Here is an 18,482-nt window from a genome sequence, read left to right on the forward strand (position 1 = left end):
TATTAATGATTCCTATTACAGAAATCTCGTCAGAAACACTGCAACTGTTTTATATGGACTAGTTAGTTTTGTAATGCTTGTCAAATCTTTCTGAAAGAGCTCTTACTATACTTCCTGGCCTTTTTTGGTATTTATCCCGAAGATTTTCAATTGCAGTCTTTGTCTGTTGAAAGAATAACAAAGGAATACATTGTGTTACATCAATATATTGCAAAATGGATATTCACAGTTATTCATATGTGTGAGGAAAAAGCTAAAGGGATCAGTACCAGCAGAATAAAGAATCCAATTTTTTCCAGTTACAGATGCACAATATGAGAGTCCTTGTCCCTCAATTCTCAAGAGTGACTTTTTCAGCATGGAGGGTTGGGCAAGAGCAGCCAGGGCCAGGAAACTCCACTATGAAACTGTTCATCTCCCCATGAATCCAGCCCACTGTCTTTATGGTTTTTTGTACCAAGAGCAGTCTATGAGAATGGCAGAGCAGAGAAACTGTTAGGGCGCCAACAATTTGGCATGCTGAAGTGCAGCAGTCAGTTAGATAAGCCGAGGTCGAACAGTCCGGGTCAGAAGCCAGCTGAAGTCAGGTATCAGTACGGGGTCAGGAGAAGCCGAAGTCGGAAACAGTCCAAGTCAGGAACCAGCCAAGTCAGTCAGGAAAAAGCCAGGAGCCAGGAACAAGCCAAGGGTCAGGAACAAGCCAGGAGTCAGGAACAGAATGAGCAAGAGAAACCACGCACTCAGTATAGCAGTTGCAGGTGCTAGCGAAGGGAGCAGCCAGCCTTTCTTAAGTAGCTGGCCTCTAACCACGTGTCTTACGAGTTGCAGCTGCCTCTAATTGTTCCCTGCGTCTCTCAGCTCTACGCTCTACAGCTGAGAAGAGAGGAGGGGAAGGGCCCTGCCTGTTTCTCTCCTCATAAGGGCCTGATTCTGGCTCGACTTCCTCCTCCTCCTGTTCTGGTCTTTCCCCCTCTCCATCTGACTCTTCCTCTTCTGAGGAGTGCCACCACCAGTCTTCTCCAGGTACGAACTCCTCCATTTCCCCAGGTTCTTCCGTGGGTGCAGCCTCGCCAGGGGGGGCTTGCCACCACTCCTCTGCATCTGGCTCAACCCTGACATCACCCCCCTCTCCAGCGTAGTTCCCCTCCTCCCAACCCGGAGGTTTGGGCCGTTCTGGGTACTGATCGTGGAAGGCTTTCTGTAAGGTTGGGGCATGCACATGTTCTGCATTTTCCCAGAAATTCCCCTCTGGCCCATACCCCTTCCAGGCAATAAGATACTGTAGTTTCCGCCGTCGCCACCGGGAGTCCAGTATCTGCTCCACTGCATACTCCACTTCCCCATCCACCATGATGGGCGGTGGTGTCTCCCTGACCAGTTGATATCAGTGTGCCGGTACTATGGGATTAAAATTGGTCACAACTTTATTAAGATTCAGATGTAGGGAGACCTTGGTTCAGACATTGGGCATTTATCCTTCCCAGCCTCCAGCTGGGGATCTGGGTAACTTCAGAGTTATCCAGAATGTGAGGGGATTGGGCTAGATCTGGAGAACATATGTTCAAGCAGATAGCCTGCCCCCCTGTTCGCCACCACTGGAGGGGGAGGACAATGACAACCTCTGGGTGTATGGACAATGCCTCCCCCCAAGACACCTTTAACAGGAACACTGGTATCCACATAGCAATGGGGGCGTGGGGTCACCGCCCCTCAGCCCCCCCATTTAGGGAACAGTCATTCCTGCATGGTTGTTACCCCCAGACTCCAGCTATTTGAGGAAAACTGCAGAAATGATATTGAGTTATATTTCACTATGCTCAGTGCTATTTAAAAAAAGAAAGAAAAAGAGGTGCCTGAACTCACTATGAACACCTCCCTCATTCTCTTAGAATGGCAATGGCTGACAGGGCTAGTGACAAACAAACACTCACCCTCTGGTTCCATGCCTGAACACAGCACAGCAGGGCATGGGTAAAAATAGCAGAGTTGCAATAAATCACACAAACGTCAGAAGTTCTTCAGTAATAGTGTTACTGAGGCTTAAGAGCGCACAGTGCTTACTGGGTCCCCCACTGGGAGAGGGGGCTTGGAGAGACCTTTTGGGTCAGATTCTGGGGCTGGTGGGGAGAAGAAGTCCTATTGCATGAGCAAATCTATGTGCAGCACTACATAAAATGCATAGGTTTTTCATGGTCTCAACAAATTACAGAGACTGAAAGCTGAGTGGTGAACATAACACACAATGTCTGTTCCCCACATCAAATGGGGTGCGTATCTTGTGTGGTCACGCGCAGCCCCCTATGATCTCAGGGCTGCACCTGGCAGTTCAGACTGGCACCACCTTCCCGGTGAAGATACCTGAGGCCTCCGCCTACCCCAGTCAGCCGCCAATCCCGCCTGGGGAGGTGTTGCCAGGGGGATTGGCCAGGTGGGAGGAGGGACCACACAGTACACAATAGAGGGTGTAGCTTACCTGAGAAGCAGCAGTCAGCTCCAGAGCTTCTCCCACCTTCTACTACCTCAATTAATGCTTACTTTATAGGTTAACCTCTTTTCCACAGGGACCCAGGATCTGCTATGTCAAGGCCGCTGTTGAAGGGCCGGAAAGGAATTTCCCTGCATTGGCAGGTTTCGCCTTTCCCATAGCAATTCGTCACAACTTTGGCTGTTGCAGGCCTTGGGCTGAATCCTTTAGTCATCTTCCTAATTGGGGAGGGGGCGTGGGGCGGTGATACCATGCCCCAGTGCGGCGGCGATAACAGGGTTCCCCTTAAAGGGGCTTGGGGCAAAGCATTAGCCATACTCCCAGAGATTGTCATTGCCCTCCCCCTTCAATGGCGGAAAACGGGGGGCGGGAAATCTGCTTGAACACATGTTCTCCAGACTTAGCCTAATCCCCACACATGTTGGATAACCCTGAAGTTACCCAGACCCCCGGCTGGGGGACTGGGAAGGATAAATGCCCAATGCCTAAGCCAAGGTCTTCTTACACCTGAATCTTAATAAAGTTGTGGCCAATTTTAATCCCATAGCACGTTGTCTTGTGTCATTATTCCGTTCAGGGGCTGCCTGGGGTTTGGGGGACGGCACCTGGCCACGCCAAAGTCTATATAATTAACCCTATCTCTGGTTGTATAGAATGAGAAAGTCAGTAGGCAGAATGCAATTTATAGAACTTAAAGAGAGAAAGCAACAGGAAAGAAATATTCTGCTTTTATACTTCCAAGTGTAGAGTTAACTTACTTTTTCAGCCAGCTCTGCAGCTGTTATATTTGGATCGTATGGGATGGGTTCTCCAATATATGTCCTCAGTTTCACTGGAAATGCTCCATATATGGGAAGGTAGAGAAGTCGTGTTTTCTCATATAACCATCTTGTCAACCCTATATATGAAAGGGAAAAGAGTCAGAAAGAGAGCGACCACATATCAAATTTGAAATTAGTTGGCATTCTGAGTTTTTAGCAATTCCAATCCATCCATCCCAGAGATGACGTTAAATAATTTGAGTGCATTTTTTTTAAAGAGACAGCACAACTTTTGCAGATAAGTGTACATAAGTTTGCATCAAATTAACTACTGGTAGGTACGAAATAGATTTTTTTTTTTAAAAAAATCATTGTATATTATTAAAATGCTTATTGCCTGATATCAGATTTCTTGATCAATCAAGGAATATAAGATATTTAGCTCACTTGTATTTCCAATGTTCCTGAATGTTTCACAACTGTTTTCTGTAAAAATAGGGATGATGGGCTGAAAGAATAAAAGAAGAAATAAAAAATCAAAAGAAACGTGAGAACTGGAGAATTACTTCACCCCAAGCACCCCACCTTTATTTTGGTTAAGGATTAGGAAGAATGCTTTGCATCTGGCAATATAATGATCAGCCAGACACACTTAAGAATTCCTGACATATGTATTCAAGTATTGCACATGAAGAAAATGCTCTTCAGGTTTTCAGGAATATAAGAGGAACAGAAAAAAAGACATTTTTCTTTTAAAATGTCATTGATTTCAGCACTTTCTTTTAAAGCAGGGGTGGGAAACCTGTGGCACTCCACTGTTTTTTAGGATGCTTATGTCTTGTGGATCATTCCATATCAAGCATCCAACATTACACAGGAAATGAGTCTGAAAACATTTATTCTTCCATTATATATGCTTCACACCAAATGATTTTCAAGAGCGTTTGTTGCACAAGTTTCATTTTTTGTCAAAGTATAAGTGCGGCCAGTTGCAGTCCTTTCTTTGAGCCGTATTAGAACTTGTGCTCGCCCCACCTTAAGTACATGCGAACTAGATGGGCAAAAAAATGATGATGCTGGGCCTGGCAGGTGTATGCAGGTCAGAGTTGCTTCTTCACTTTCATAGTCCATTGGCAGCACGTAGGTCAGCCACCATGTTTTATTGTATTCACAGGTCACATACCCAATTATCTCAGCCATATCCAGAGATCTTGTATCTCCTTCAGTGTAGAACTTCTCACTCTCATTGCTAAAGGTGCACACTTTGGTCACCATTTCTGTTGGACTGGATGTAGATGGAACAAACCAATGAAATCCTTCTGTTCCCCTGATCACTTTCACTCTTTCAAAGAGTCGTTTTAGGAACATTTCTTCTTTTCTGTACTCCTCATTTGTTGAAAATAAGATCTGGATAGAAGGGATGCTATCTTGGCACCAGTTAAACACTTCCAGCAGTGCCATAATTTTATTTGATATGTATTTTGCTGCAATGTTCATAAAATGAAGTACTAACAAGAATTCTTTAAAAGTGTTTTTGTGTAGTACGGCAACACCAAAATGGTCATAAAAAAATTCAAAGCCTCATAACTCACCAATGGGATGAGATAAAAAATTGAAATTTTAGATTTAAACTTCATTTTGATAGTTCAACAAGTGTACAAATTACTGAGAAAATTGGCTGGCAATAGGTAAAAATGTTGGATCACTTGGTATAGAAGGACTGTTATCTAGGAAAACCGTGAGGACAATGCAATGTTCCTGTATGCTTCACCAATGTTTTCTGTAAATATAGGGATGGTAGGCTAAAAGAATAAAATCAAAAATCGAAAGGAAGCTGATAACTGGAGAATTACTTCACCCCAACCGCCCCACCTTTATTTTGGTTAAGGACTCGGAATATTGCTCCACATGTGGCATTACAATGACAAGCCAGGCGTAACTGACTTCAAATTTCACATGCTGTCCCCCAGATTGTTAATAATTGAAGAGGGGGAAAGCTATTTTTCTTTTTAAATGTAATTGAGATCAATATTTTTTTTTAAATAAACAGGAGGGAAATACTTGGAACTCCAGATATCATTTGACCCCCCATGCAGGATATTTGGCATCATCAACTATTTAGGATGCTAAATCAGGGGTGTCAACACAGACGTCATATCCAGGATAATTGTGAGGGCAATGCAAATTGCCCAAAGATCACTCACCACTTTTGCCTCCAAAGCTATCCGAGCGAAACCTGTGCGTTTACCCCACATTATGTTGTAGTCATTACTAAAGTTTGCTTCTCTACCTCCACCAGGTGCAAGGCCCAGAAAATGGCCTTTCTTCAAAATTTCCACACATTCATCTTTACTGAAATCTTTCAACCCAATCACATCACAAAACGTTCTCAACCCTGAAAAAATAAGCCCCAAATAGAAAAAAATGCATTATTTATAACTCTTATTTAGGAAATATTGTGGACGCTATACAGGTGTCATTATTCCAAACATATTGCACTATTATGGATCACAAACATAGTTCTTTGCCATTCCATTTAAAGTAGGATTTCATGGAAGTGCTGAGCGGTGCCACCTATTTAGACATGTGTTCCACAAGTCACGTATGTACTACAACAGAATGACATTTAAGTTTGCATTATGATAAAGATACAGACAACAGTGTCTTGCTGCATGCACAGAGAGACAGACAGACAGACACATGGCACAGATGAGCCCATGCTGGTTGAGACCTGCCTACACCCACAGAAGTCCATCTTTTCATGCACAGATAAATGGGTGGAGATTATATGCTGCATTAACTCACCCAATGGAAAGCCTCCCAAACAGAGCACTCTGTGCTACTGGGCATTTTTGGGCTCTGTACTTCCTTCCTTCCTTCCTTCCTTCCTTCCTTCCTTCCTTCCTTCCTTCCTTCCTTAAATGACCCTTTGTTGGGTCATAGTTCCTTGCTGTGGCTGCTGTGTGCATGCAGAGGAAGATGATGTGGGGACAGTGGCAGTGTAGGGCCAGGAACACTACAGCCATGGGGCCACATGTGTTTGATTGCAGTGTCACATGGGGGCTTGATTGTGTGTGGAAGTGCTTGATTGGCCATGTGTTTGGTCGGGCCATGTTTTCTGGTATCTTTGTAGCTGAAGAAATCATCAAGTTGGAGACCCAATTTCCTACAGCTTGTCCTATTCTGGCATTAAAGTCAGCAGAAATTATATGCAGTTACAGCACAGAAATCAGATGTCACATTATCCAGATGGTCCCATTTTTTAGATACCCTGTGGAAGTATGTAGACAGTTGTACAATTAAACACCAAATTTCTGCATCGTAGCACAGGAATTGCCTTGTGATTACTAGAGTAAAAAAAAAAGTATTCTCATAGCTGTTTTGAGGTCAGATAAGGTATTCCTGCAATCTGTGATCATGGGCCAAAAGATCCAGGTTGACATGCTTTACTGGAAACATAGCCTGATTCAAATAAGATGCCTGAAACATTATTGGAAGAAGAGGTTGAGGCTGTAAATGGCCAAAAGCAAGTCTGCAGTTTCCAACTTCCTTTTTTGTGTGAACACTCCATCGCATTCTGGGCTCATCCATTGTTGTAACTCAGATGGGAATCTGTCAGGGAAACTTGTCACTGGGAAATGAAGTGATGCATGCTTTGAGAGGATTGCCCCAAAAGCATAGGTAGGGTACAACAAAATATTAACACTTGGTTAAGAGTTTTATTTTGGCTTACATTCCCCATAGTCACATCCATCATGATCTTCCTCATTTTTATCGCTATAAAGTGGGGTCTGCAATCTTTTCTTGCTTGATCTGCAAAGAGCTCTTTTTGAGCTCCTGTTTGTTCTGGGGAGGAGGTGAACTAGCTGGTGCTGATCTCCTCCAGTGAATGTTAGTCCAGGCAGGAAACATTATTCAAGAGATGGTGGCGTAGAAAACTATACCGTAGTATTCAGTTAAGGGCACTCTTTGACCCCCTTGCAATGTTGTGTGTTGGGTCATTGAGGGCACCATTTGGGCATGACAAGCATGTACACTGAGCTGGTTGTGCCACTGTGTGCTTGTCAACTGCCCACGATTCAAGGAACAAAGAAGACATATTCCTTCAAGTCCTTTATTCTGAGGCAGTGCAGCTTGCAAACATGGCCAAGAAAATGGGGTGACCTGATTTCTCCTGTCTTAGGGAACTTCCTGTCCAACTATATTTTTATTTGGCTAGTCTAATTTGATTTACAGACCCTTTAGGCAGTTATATTTAATAAAAATAAAATTTTCTCTACAATACTGAGTCCTCAGTCTTGCTTAAGGTGTGTTTTCTGTTGTGGACCACCCTGGGATCTTTGGATGGAGCAAGCTATACAAATTTAATAATTAAGGAATGATTAATTCCTTAATTTATTAAGTAAGTTTTGTTTTATTCTCACATTTTTGTATTTCATTAGATTGTTATAAGATATACATTTTTTGTTTCTTCTGCTTTTAAACCGCCTTGAGTATCATAAGATAGAAAGGTGGTATACAAATAAATTATTATTATTATTATTATTATTATTATTAGGACATAATGGTTCATCCTGCATTCATTTTGTAAAGACTTGGTGAGAAAGAACCTTCCTCTCCACCATCTTACTTTTTCACCTCTTGCTGATATTTTATTTGTCTATTGTTTTTCACCTGTCACATGGTACATGGTTTTATATATTATAGCATTGTTTTATGTAATATTTTACATATTCTTTGTAAAAAAAGAGCAGGATTTAAATTTAATAATTTACCTGGTATCTGATATATGGCATGATCAATTATTGAGAAGCACCATCTCAGTTGTTCCTTAAAAAGTTTAGCCACAAGAAGGGAATAGTCAATAGAAGTGACTGCGTGATAATAAATAATAACCCCAGGTCCTTTAGGGAGATGTTCCATGCCAATAACTTCATAATCTGGAAATAATACAAAATGCAACAAATAAATATTACTTTGTTTAAAAATAAATAAAATATTCCAGTCTTTTATTGGAAGAAAACAGTGCGGTTCAGTAAACTAAAATTTCAGATCAGGTAAAAAGCTCTCCTTTATGTTGCAGCGTTCTGGATGCAAGGTTGTCATCCACACGGATCAAGACTTTCTCTGTTGTGATCCCAGAATAAATGGTATTTCTCCTCTGTGGGTATATTCCTTCCTTGCTTATTTTTGGGTGCAGGTGGAAACATTTCCCCCTAGTCTTTGGGTAAGCTAAAACTGTGATGCGGTTTCAATCTCCTTTAAGCATTTATATGAGTTATAATACTCATTTTTTCAGACCATTCTTTGAATCACTTTATACAAAGTGAGAAAACAGTTTCCCAGACAGATGCACCCTTGCCCCTGTCATAAGTAGTCACAGGGTTTCATCCTTATGACCCAAACTAGGTTTTAGTAACGTATTTCTGATTTATGCTTCAACATCTAAAGCAACATCACACTCTGGGAAGCAATGAGAACATAAGATGGATCCTGCTGATCAAGCCAAATCTCCCTGTATTCCATCATTCTGTTTCCTGCACTGTCCATCCAAATTAGCAGCCATCACCACATCCTGTGCTGGTAAATTCCATGGTTTGTGTCCAGAGTGTATGTTTCAGAGTTACTTAGTGCTTCACCATGCACAGGAAAATTGCACCCTCAAGGTCTCACTGCATGATGACATACTCATTGCATTCGCTGCATACTCACTAGACACTAAACCCAACCCCCTTCTCTTGCCACAATCCATGAAACTATTTTTAAAGAGCTTTGCTAATTATAGCTCTGTGAGGTGTAAGCAACATTCTCCAGGTTTCTCTCGGAGAGGAGGCATGCTTTAAATGTGATTAAATGTAAGGTGGTTATGCAGCCACCAGCTGACCCTTTCTTCTGTAATATATCTTAATTTCATACCTCATTAAAAATTTTGTTTTTCTTTTGGATTGCTTAATACCTAAATAAATGTCCATGCCTTTGTTTTGATCCTTATGGAGCCAACCGGAACTTGTAGCTGTTGTGACTCTGAGGTGGGTTTAGAGGTCCACTCCTGATGCACTGTGGCAACTATTGTTCCAGTGCCTCAAGCCTGAAATTCTCATGCTCAGTCCTATGAAAGTATAGGAGCTGATAAGACTGAATTATTGGAATGAAAGAAACCTTTACTCACCATACCATATCTTTCCAAATATATCATAAACTTGAGCAATAAGTTTCCTTGGTTTCTCCCAAAATTTGATAACATCACTTTCTTGCTGCTTATTCATCTTCTTGTAAATTTGTAACAAAAATGAGATAGCCGAGAGAAACAAAACCAGACATATCAGTGGTAAATAAAGTAAAATCAGAAGCTTAAGTAACCACCAAGGGTGAACCACTGAGGTCAGATATTCTTCCAAATAAGGGAAACTGATCCAGTTTTCCAGAATTTGAGAAAACCAGCTCATGGTTTCCTGATCTGAAGCACCACGTGTATGCCAATGAAAGAAATATATGAAGTGAAAATTTCCTCAGTTGTGATGGTATTTTTTTCAACTGTTTACCTGGAAAACAGAAAATGCAGTACATTAGTCTGAACTGTATTATTTTTCCATCATCCACCATGGGGATGTACAACATTACAAATGTATGACTCCATCATTTATTTGATGTAAAGCAAGCTGGTTTCATTCCACTGCTGAAGTGGAAAGTGGAGGACTTTGTGAAGATCTTGTCTGAAGGAGTTTGGACACATTTCAAGACTTTTGACTGAGAGAACTCTGGCAAATGCAGGTCTTCATGAACAACTGGACTTTGCTCTTACTGTGTCGACTTTGCCTCAGCAAGGACTTTGTAAGTCAAAACACTCTCTGGGCTCAGAGAGTGGTGACATCTTGCAGCAACTGTAGAGTGTGTTTTTTCTGTGTCTTTCTGCCCCCAAAGTAGAAATTTTATTTGCTACACAGTTGTTCCCTATCCTGTGCCAAACTGCTTGATTTAAATTGTGTGGTGCAAACACAACACTGAACAAGAGGGAGGGTGGGGAGAAAAGTGAGCTGAAGGGTAGCAGCATTTGGGGATACACTACAAAGTGCCTCTTTCTGGGGATGTGAGGTGGAATAGCAGCTCTGCTGCCAGATAAGAACAGATGCCAATAGCCAAACCCTATTATCACTACCTCTAGAACTTCTTTCCAGTTGGGTTATTGGAGATCTGGCCACAATACACAGCCATTGCATTTTTGACTACAAATTACTAAGTCATCTTAAAATCCATTAGCTTTACATAGTTGAATTGTATATTTTTGATTCTACTCTATCTTCACTACATCTTTCAACTAAATAGTATGAGAAAATAGACAAGATTGATGGGGGGGGGGGTTGTGCCTATAATAGCTGTGTGATAGGGATAAATTAATATATGAAAAAGCCATAAGTGCTGCAGTTCCTCCCTTTTTCGTGTTAGTGGGAAACATCTTTTGGCTGATTCTACAACGATCTGAGACAATAATTTGGGAAATATCCCAAAATAAATCTGTTTGCAGGTCTTTCTTCTTTATGGGAGAGAGAGAAGGTGAAACAGGTGTCTAGCAACTACCCTCTCCGGAGGGGAGACTTGCATGGTCCCCAGAAAAGCTGATCAATCACCAAATGATTTATATCGGTGGAATATATTTCATTTTAATTGCAACATATATTTCCAAGCAGTATGCTTAACAACTCAACAACTTGGGAATTTACTGCATCATAAAACTTAAATGGCAGGCTTGGACAACAGCCTGGACTGGAAGATAAGAGTGAGCCAAGGAAAGCTGCACTGGCTAACCAACAAATAAAATTACACACACACACACACACACACACACACACACTAAACTGTACCCGACAGATGAAAGGATATATGATTGTTTAACATGATTGAGAATTGATTAGCCAGTGACTGAAGACTTTGAGAGTTTAAGATCAGAATGTGGAAAATATGAGAACAAGAAGAGGGCAGAAATATAATTATGTGAGATGAGTTCTTCAGAGGTCCAGAATATGGGAAGTCCATGTGAAATTTAATAATTAATAATTCAGATTGTAATTTGGTGGGTGTTTTTTTAAAAATTGGATTATGATTTTATTTGATTTGAATTGGATGTTCTTAATGGAATTAATAAATTATGATTATTATTATTATTATTATTATTATTATTATTCTTAAAACAAAATAGAAAATTCTTTCCAGTAGCACCTTAGAGACCAACTGAGTTTGGTCTTGGTATGAGCTTTCGTGTACAGTGGGGAAAACGAGGAAAACATTAAATCGCATGAGATTTCATGTAATCATTAATGCTTCTGGAATGACAGTTCAGACTAATGTACTGCATTTTCTGTTTTCCAGGTAAACAGTTGAAAAAAATACCATCACAACCGAGGAAATTTTCACTTCATATATTTCTTTCATTGGCATACACGCGGTGCTTCAGATCAGGAAACCATGAGCTGGTTTTCTCAAATTCTGGAAAACTGGATCAGTTTCCCTTATTTGGAAGAATATCTGACCTCAGTGGTTCACCCTTGGTGGTTACTGAAACAGTTTATCTGAAGTGTATCTGAAGAAGTGTGTATGCACACGAAAGCTCATACCAAGAACAAACTCAGTTGGTCTCTAAGGTGCTACTGGAAAGAATTTTCTATTTTGTTTCGACTATGGCAGACCAACATGGCTACCCACCTGTAACTATTATTATTAAAAAATATCTTTTCCACCCACCCTTGCTAGGAATGGGGAACCCCCTCATCACTGGTATTTGAGGAAGTATGAATTCCAGAAGGGAACTGTTTCAACTAAAACAAAATGTTTTTATCTCACATATATTTGAGTCTGCATGCAATTCTTTCCCACTGTTGGTTTGGACAGTTGTGTACACTTGAAATTAGCTACCATCCATATCTATCCCAGCTTCAACTCAACCCTGACTGAAAGAAATGAACATCCTAGCTGTGTTTTAAATTGACAGTGTGGAAATAGACTAAGATGTTCATACAACTAGTTTTTACACACACACAAACACAGAGAGAGAGACAGACAGCATTTCCTCTCTCTCTGTTGACTCCTGCACAGGAAGCGACAAATAACAGAACTACTGAACTAGGACATTTGCAAATTAAGCAGGTCTAGTATGGTTTCAAATTTCTGAGAGACTTTGATGAGATTCCTGCATTGAAGAGGGTTCACTAGATCACCCTTGGAATCCCTTCCAGTTCTACACTTTATGATTCTATGAACAATTTTTCTTTACTTACATTCCTGGTAAGTCTAAATTGCCTTTGCTTCAGTCACCTTTCTGTGGATGCAGCAGAAGTCCTGTCTGGTGCACTTTTTCGTAGGCTAATTTCCACCCCTATGGAGACACGTCCCTTTCTGTGGTGCTTTAAATAGACTGCGATGAGTGTGCCATTCGTATGAAGAAACCAGGTATTGTGAAAAGACAGCCTATGGATCCTGTGCCCATTTGTATTTAAAGATTATGAAGTCATAACTAAAATAGAAGCCAAACAAAATAACAATATATTGGGTCACAGAAAACCAGTTATTGACCAAGGGCTAAAAGTAGGTATTGTGACAAGTGTACTTCCTCCATTTTCTGGTGACTTCTCCCACTATAAGATGTGTATGAGATAGGAACATGATGTAATACACAAACCTTAATAACATCAGTCAGTTTCAGTCAGTTTTATTACAGCAAAAGCCAGCAGTACAAAAAATCATAAATCCAAACAGAGGAAAATCGGCAACAACATCACCAGAGATAAAACAATTACACAAAGGAACTTTACAGTGTGTTATTCAATACAAGAGATTTACGCTTCTCAATAGCTAAAGTGCAGAATTTAGCCACATCATATGATACTAGAGTTGAAGAATCCTCCAGAAGATATTTTCGTAAAATTTCGGGGAAGGATTCCAAATAGTGTTGTAAGGGCGTAAACTTTGTTAAAAGGGGTAAAATAAATCGAGCACGTTCTTCACTATAGAATTCGCAAAATAAAAGGATGTGAGTAACGGATTCTACCTTGTTAGACATGCAGGGGCAGAGACGCGCATGCATTGGAACCTTCATAAATTTGCCATACAGCACTGCTGAAGGCATTGTCTCGAAAGGGCTCTAGAGAAGGCCCATCTATAGGCTTCATTAGTGATATTAGTTAAATAAGGAGCCGCTGCAAAATTAGGCCAAGATTTTAAACATCTATACTTCTCCGGGAGTAAGGCAACTTCTTGTTGTAATTCGACATCTTGAAGTCTGTGAGTAATAGTATTTTTTGCCTTATTTATAGTTCCGTTAAGGAGATATTCTGGGTTTAGGCCAATTTGTTTGATCTTATTAGTTATTTGCATAAGCCGGGGGGGGGGGTAGGGGACTGAGGCCAGGAAGTGAGGTAACAATCCCTTTGGGTTGTAATGGATTTTCAATCAGAGGGATATTGCTTGTTCCCATACCTTTAATTCCACTCTGGAAAGTCCTGCCTCGTGCCTTAATACTGAATTAGCTGTACTCTTTGGGGTACCAACTAAATATCTTAAGAATTTTGATTCTATGATTTCGAGGATTTTGAAATTAGCAGAAAGGTTAATTTGAGAGCCATACAAGAGTTGGGCTTGGGATTTTGCCTGGAAGACTTTTAGGGCCATCGGGAGGAAGCCAGCGCCTTTCCTTCTGAAAAGCCTAAGGATGGCATTTGCGCTTCTCTCTGCTGAGATAGCTGATGTAGTCAGGATGATGTAAATGCAAAAGACCAAATCAGTTCGATGAGCAAGGGTGTCAGCATATCTCTGTCAAGTGTGGAGAGCAATTTCTGTGAGAGGCAAAGGCGTGGAGAGCAATTTCTGTGAGAGGGTAAGGAGTGCCGCTTTTATGGGCATAATGTGTATGTCATGAGGCAAAACTTGTGCAACAATTGCATTAATCTTGTAAACCTTTTCATATGAAACATTATACAAACATAAACTTTATATAAAACCCTATGTAAACATTGCATCAAACATTGAAACAATTTCAACAATAGCAGCAATAAGAATATTTTTTAGTCTCTCAGAAAGCGAGGGCTCAATAGCTTAATGTCTGTGTCAAATGTTCAACAAAATAAACTTGTTCCTCAACGGAGGGGTGGTGTCTTCTATAAACGTGTTGACACATTAATGATGTACATAGTTATGTTCATGTGTCTGCAACGAGTTAGTGGTAAGACAAGTAAAAGCTGCCATCAACAAATTCTCTGGTGTTGGTGCAATGTTCTGCCTTCTCAGTAATTCAACAGCTTGTGATGAGAGAGCCTTGATTTGTCCCCAAGTGATATGATGATGCTGTAGTGGCTCTCTGTGGGTCTTGAATCTGGAATGCTGTACCGGCACGCGATTCTGTTCCCTCTGGGGGTCATGGATTTGTAGTGCGGCCAGGTTGAGCATCGGGTCTGAGTGCGAGTCCTGGATCTGCAGTGATGCTAGGTCGGGCATCAGGTGGAACATTGGATCCTGATGCCAATCCATCTTTCTAAGGTTTCACGCAGCGAGCTGTTCACACACAGTGAGCTGGAACCAAACTGAATCTGAAAAAGTAAGCACAAAAACGTAGCCCCACCCATTCCCCTGTGGTTTGGGATTGGCCAAAATGATTTCCAATTGGAGCTAATAAATTTGAATTAATGTTTAAATAAATTTGGACTTTAGGAACTTCCAACTACCATTCCTGATTTGCAGGGAAACCATTTCCACTTTTTTCCTTTTAGTTTTGAGAAAAGCAGCCTTTAAGGTGCCGTGAAATCTCTCAATAAGTATTCCAATAAATTTCCAATTGTTGACAAAACTCTGCAAAATTATGACTACAGTAAGCAGGTTTTGAGAACTTGCCTTGTGGCTTCTCCTTTCTTGAGGAGTTATCCAAATATAATGAGAATGTGTCCAAAAAAAAACAAAGGAAAAATATTGTGTTGCCAAATTACATTTGCTTTTAAACCCTCTGGGATTTAAACCAGTAGAAGATGGTGGTGCATTCTGAGAACATTGAAGACACTGCTGTAAGATAGCTGTTGCATGTTCTAAAGGAAACTTTTTCCAGCTCTTTTGCATGTTGGTGAAACATAGCATGACTGTCCCATGGTGTGATAGCACAAATCTGTTCTTTTGTGGCCACATCAGCCTTAGCATTGCCTTGTGATAAAAGTCCAGGAAAGGACTGATGCGATCTAATATGAGCAATTATAAGAACATCTTGCAAAGGATTATAAAGAACATTATAAGAACATCTTGCAAAGGATTATAAATAACATTATAAGAACATCTTGCAAAGGACGCTGTGCAATTATAGAATAAACTTAATTAGATCAAAAGCAAACAGATGAGGATCTGATGGAATATGATAATAAATCTTTCCCCCACATAATCTGTTAAAGCTGTTTGCAACTGCATAAACCATTCTCTCCTATTCCCTCAGTGGCAGAGGGATCACTATATCAACTAAATCTAAATATCAAAACTTTACTTCTCTCTCTAATTTTAAATATACTACAATATTAGCAATAAAACTTAGCATATGTGCTAGAGAAATCTGTTCTAAATTAGAAAAAACTTTCTCTTTAGCTGCCTGTGCTTCTGAATTTCCTGTTGTTGGCCAGCTATGGAGATGAGGTTAAAGACAAAGAGATTCCTTCCTGGCATTAACCCTTTAAAATATTGTCTGTGTTACTGATGTTAACCAGTTCTGCTAAAAACCAGTTCTTCTGGATTCCTTTTAAATCTCAGAGCTTCAAACAAAAGAATAGAATAACTGAAATTAAGAAAAGAGAATCTGCCACCTTAATTTGTAGTATCTGTGAATGAGAATATGTTTATAGTCCAAATATAAGAATGACTTCTGCAGCTGAACTTTTTCAGGAGTAATTTGCAAACTAAAATTAAGCCAAATTGTTCAAAATTTATTCCAGCCATCCAGGTGCAAAACACTTGTAATGTGCCAGATAAACCTCTAGATGGCGTTTCCTAAATAGCTTCAAAGCCTGTGCCATATCATGCCTCGTGGTAAAACTTTTTTTACACAATGCAATGGTGAAAAACAATACTCAAATTACCTGGAAGCTTGCTTGTAATCAAATCAGGATTAGGAAAAATCACATTGTAACAATCTTTACTTGCCTGATATTTACAAAAAATTGGTGAAAGGCTAAATGATTAATTGCTAATGCTTTAAGAATTAATTACTTCTCCTGAGTAAATGCTGTAATTTTTTTCCCCTCAAATAGGGTCTGTGAAACATCACACTAAAGGTAGGCAGTGAGCTTAGAAAGACTTATGATTGTTCTCTAATCTATATATATATAAAATGCAAGTGTCTCTGCATCCAGTCCCTGTGTCTCTGGGTTTGCGCTACTGAGCATGTGCCCCACGGACACAGGGATTGGAGCAGAGAGATTGGGCCGGGAGCAGCGGCGGCAGTTGAAGTGGCGGTTGAAATGGAACGCTGGCGCGCTAGAGGCTGAAGGGAGGCCGAGAAGGGAGGACACGCTGCCACTTTCACCGCTGGGCAGAAGGAGGAGGAGAACCAGGTGGAGGGGGCGAAGCCTCCCGGGAGATGATGCCGCCGCCTCCACCGCCGCCGCCTCACCCCCTCACTTCCCCACCTACCGCCCCACACTCCGAAAGGGGCTGGGAGCCCCACACATCCGGAAGGAAACCTGTTCTACTGTCCCCCAGCCCCACACCACTCCAGGGAAAAATGCCCCCTCCTGTCGCCGCTCTCCCTCGCCCGCCCCTTCCCCCGGCCAGAAGACCTCACCACAACGGTGGTGGGAGCTCCGCAGGAACCTACCATCATGGCTGCTCCCAGCCCTTAACTCCGTTCCCTCAGCATCAAGCGCAGGCCTAGCCCGCCAGGCAGCCCAGACCGGAGGGGCGGGATTAAGGCGGGGTTCTGCTGAGCTCGAGCTCGGCGTCGGCCGTGGGTGTCTGCGGCAGCGTGTTATTTCTGGGCGAGTGACAGGCATGTGGAGAGCATTGCGCGCGCGGAAAGTGAGGGGAGGAGGAGGCAGCAAGCCATGCTTCGTGCAGTAAGTATGTTTAGGACAGGAACAATAAAAGGAAACACGCCGTCATTTCTCCCTCAGGAATCTTAACGCCGTGTAGGGAGCGCATGATTTGCCCTGCTCCCTGCACTTCAGGACCTTGGGTTTTGTGTCAGAAATGTTCTAGCGCCCGTTATTTTAACGGGTTTAAACCACTAGTTATCTATAAAGCATTCTCGAAGCGACTGGCATGAGTTTGGCCAACTGCGGGAGGCAGTGGAGGATAGAGGTGCCTGGCGTGCTCTGGTCCATGGGGTCATGAACAGTCGGACACGACTGAACGACAACAATTATCTATAAATAACAAGAAGATCAAACCTATCCATTCTCAAGGAAATCGGCCCAGACTGCTCACTAGAAGGACAGATCCTCAAGTTGAGGCTCCAGTACTTTGGCCACCTCATGAGAAGAGAAGACTCCCTGGAAAAGACCCTGAGGTTGGGAAAGATGGAGGGCACAAGTAGAAGGGGACGACAAAGGATGAGATGGTTGGACAGTGTTCTCGAAGCTACTAACATGAGTTTGGCCAAACTGCGGGAGGCAGTGAAGGACAGGCGTGCCTGGCGTGCTCTGGTCCATGGGGTCACGAAGAGTCGGACACGACTGAACGACTGAACAACAACAAAACTTTTTACTAAACTCTAGTCACCTATAACTAACTTTTTGTGAGGATGGACCCACACGTCTGATAGACATTTGCAATACCATCTTTATCATTATATTGAACATTATATGGCACTTTGAATATTGCACTTTGAATATTGCACTTTGTAGATTGCACTTTGTACCTGCACTTTGATGATTTAAAGCATATATAGGCTTTGCCTCTGATGAAATATCTATGAATGCCTTTTGTATTATGATATTGTCAGTTTAGTTTCATATTTATACAATTCTTCCAGTGATTTACATGGTTTTGTATTTTATCTGAGGTACAGATACCGTGACTGTCTGTTGTTGTTTCTACTGAGAATCTTTCTGAGGCTTTGGCAACGTTACAGCCTGCAAACCTGAACATAAAAAGTTAAAATCCTTCCGTTCTGAAAACAGAGGATCGGATAGGGAAGGAGGTGCCTTGACTTCTAAAAATCCCATTTCTACAGCTTCCAGAGCCCCCTTTAAGGGGGGCAATGAAGCGATGGCTTCCTTGGACTC

At 41.5% G+C, this 18,482-nt stretch overlaps 1 protein-coding gene across 1 annotated transcript; it reads right to left on the bottom strand.

The window, feature by feature from the left end:
• LOC117050425 (transmembrane protein 68-like) lies at window positions 1–9,512 on the bottom strand. The gene is made up of 6 exons (XM_033156093.1): window positions 9,416–9,512; window positions 8,022–8,186; window positions 5,451–5,641; window positions 3,694–3,754; window positions 3,244–3,383; window positions 1–163 (listed from the first exon to the last, which is right to left on the bottom strand). The coding sequence occupies exons 1-6, from the start codon at window positions 9,510–9,512 to the stop codon at window positions 59–61; spliced, it is 759 nt and encodes a 252-aa protein (XP_033011984.1). The 3' UTR covers window positions 1–58.
• Window positions 9,513–18,482: the final 8,970 nt, after the last annotated feature.

This window comes from Lacerta agilis, chromosome 7 (genome assembly GCF_009819535.1).
Source record: "Lacerta agilis isolate rLacAgi1 chromosome 7, rLacAgi1.pri, whole genome shotgun sequence".
NCBI classification, from domain to species: domain Eukaryota; kingdom Metazoa; phylum Chordata; class Lepidosauria; order Squamata; family Lacertidae; genus Lacerta; species Lacerta agilis.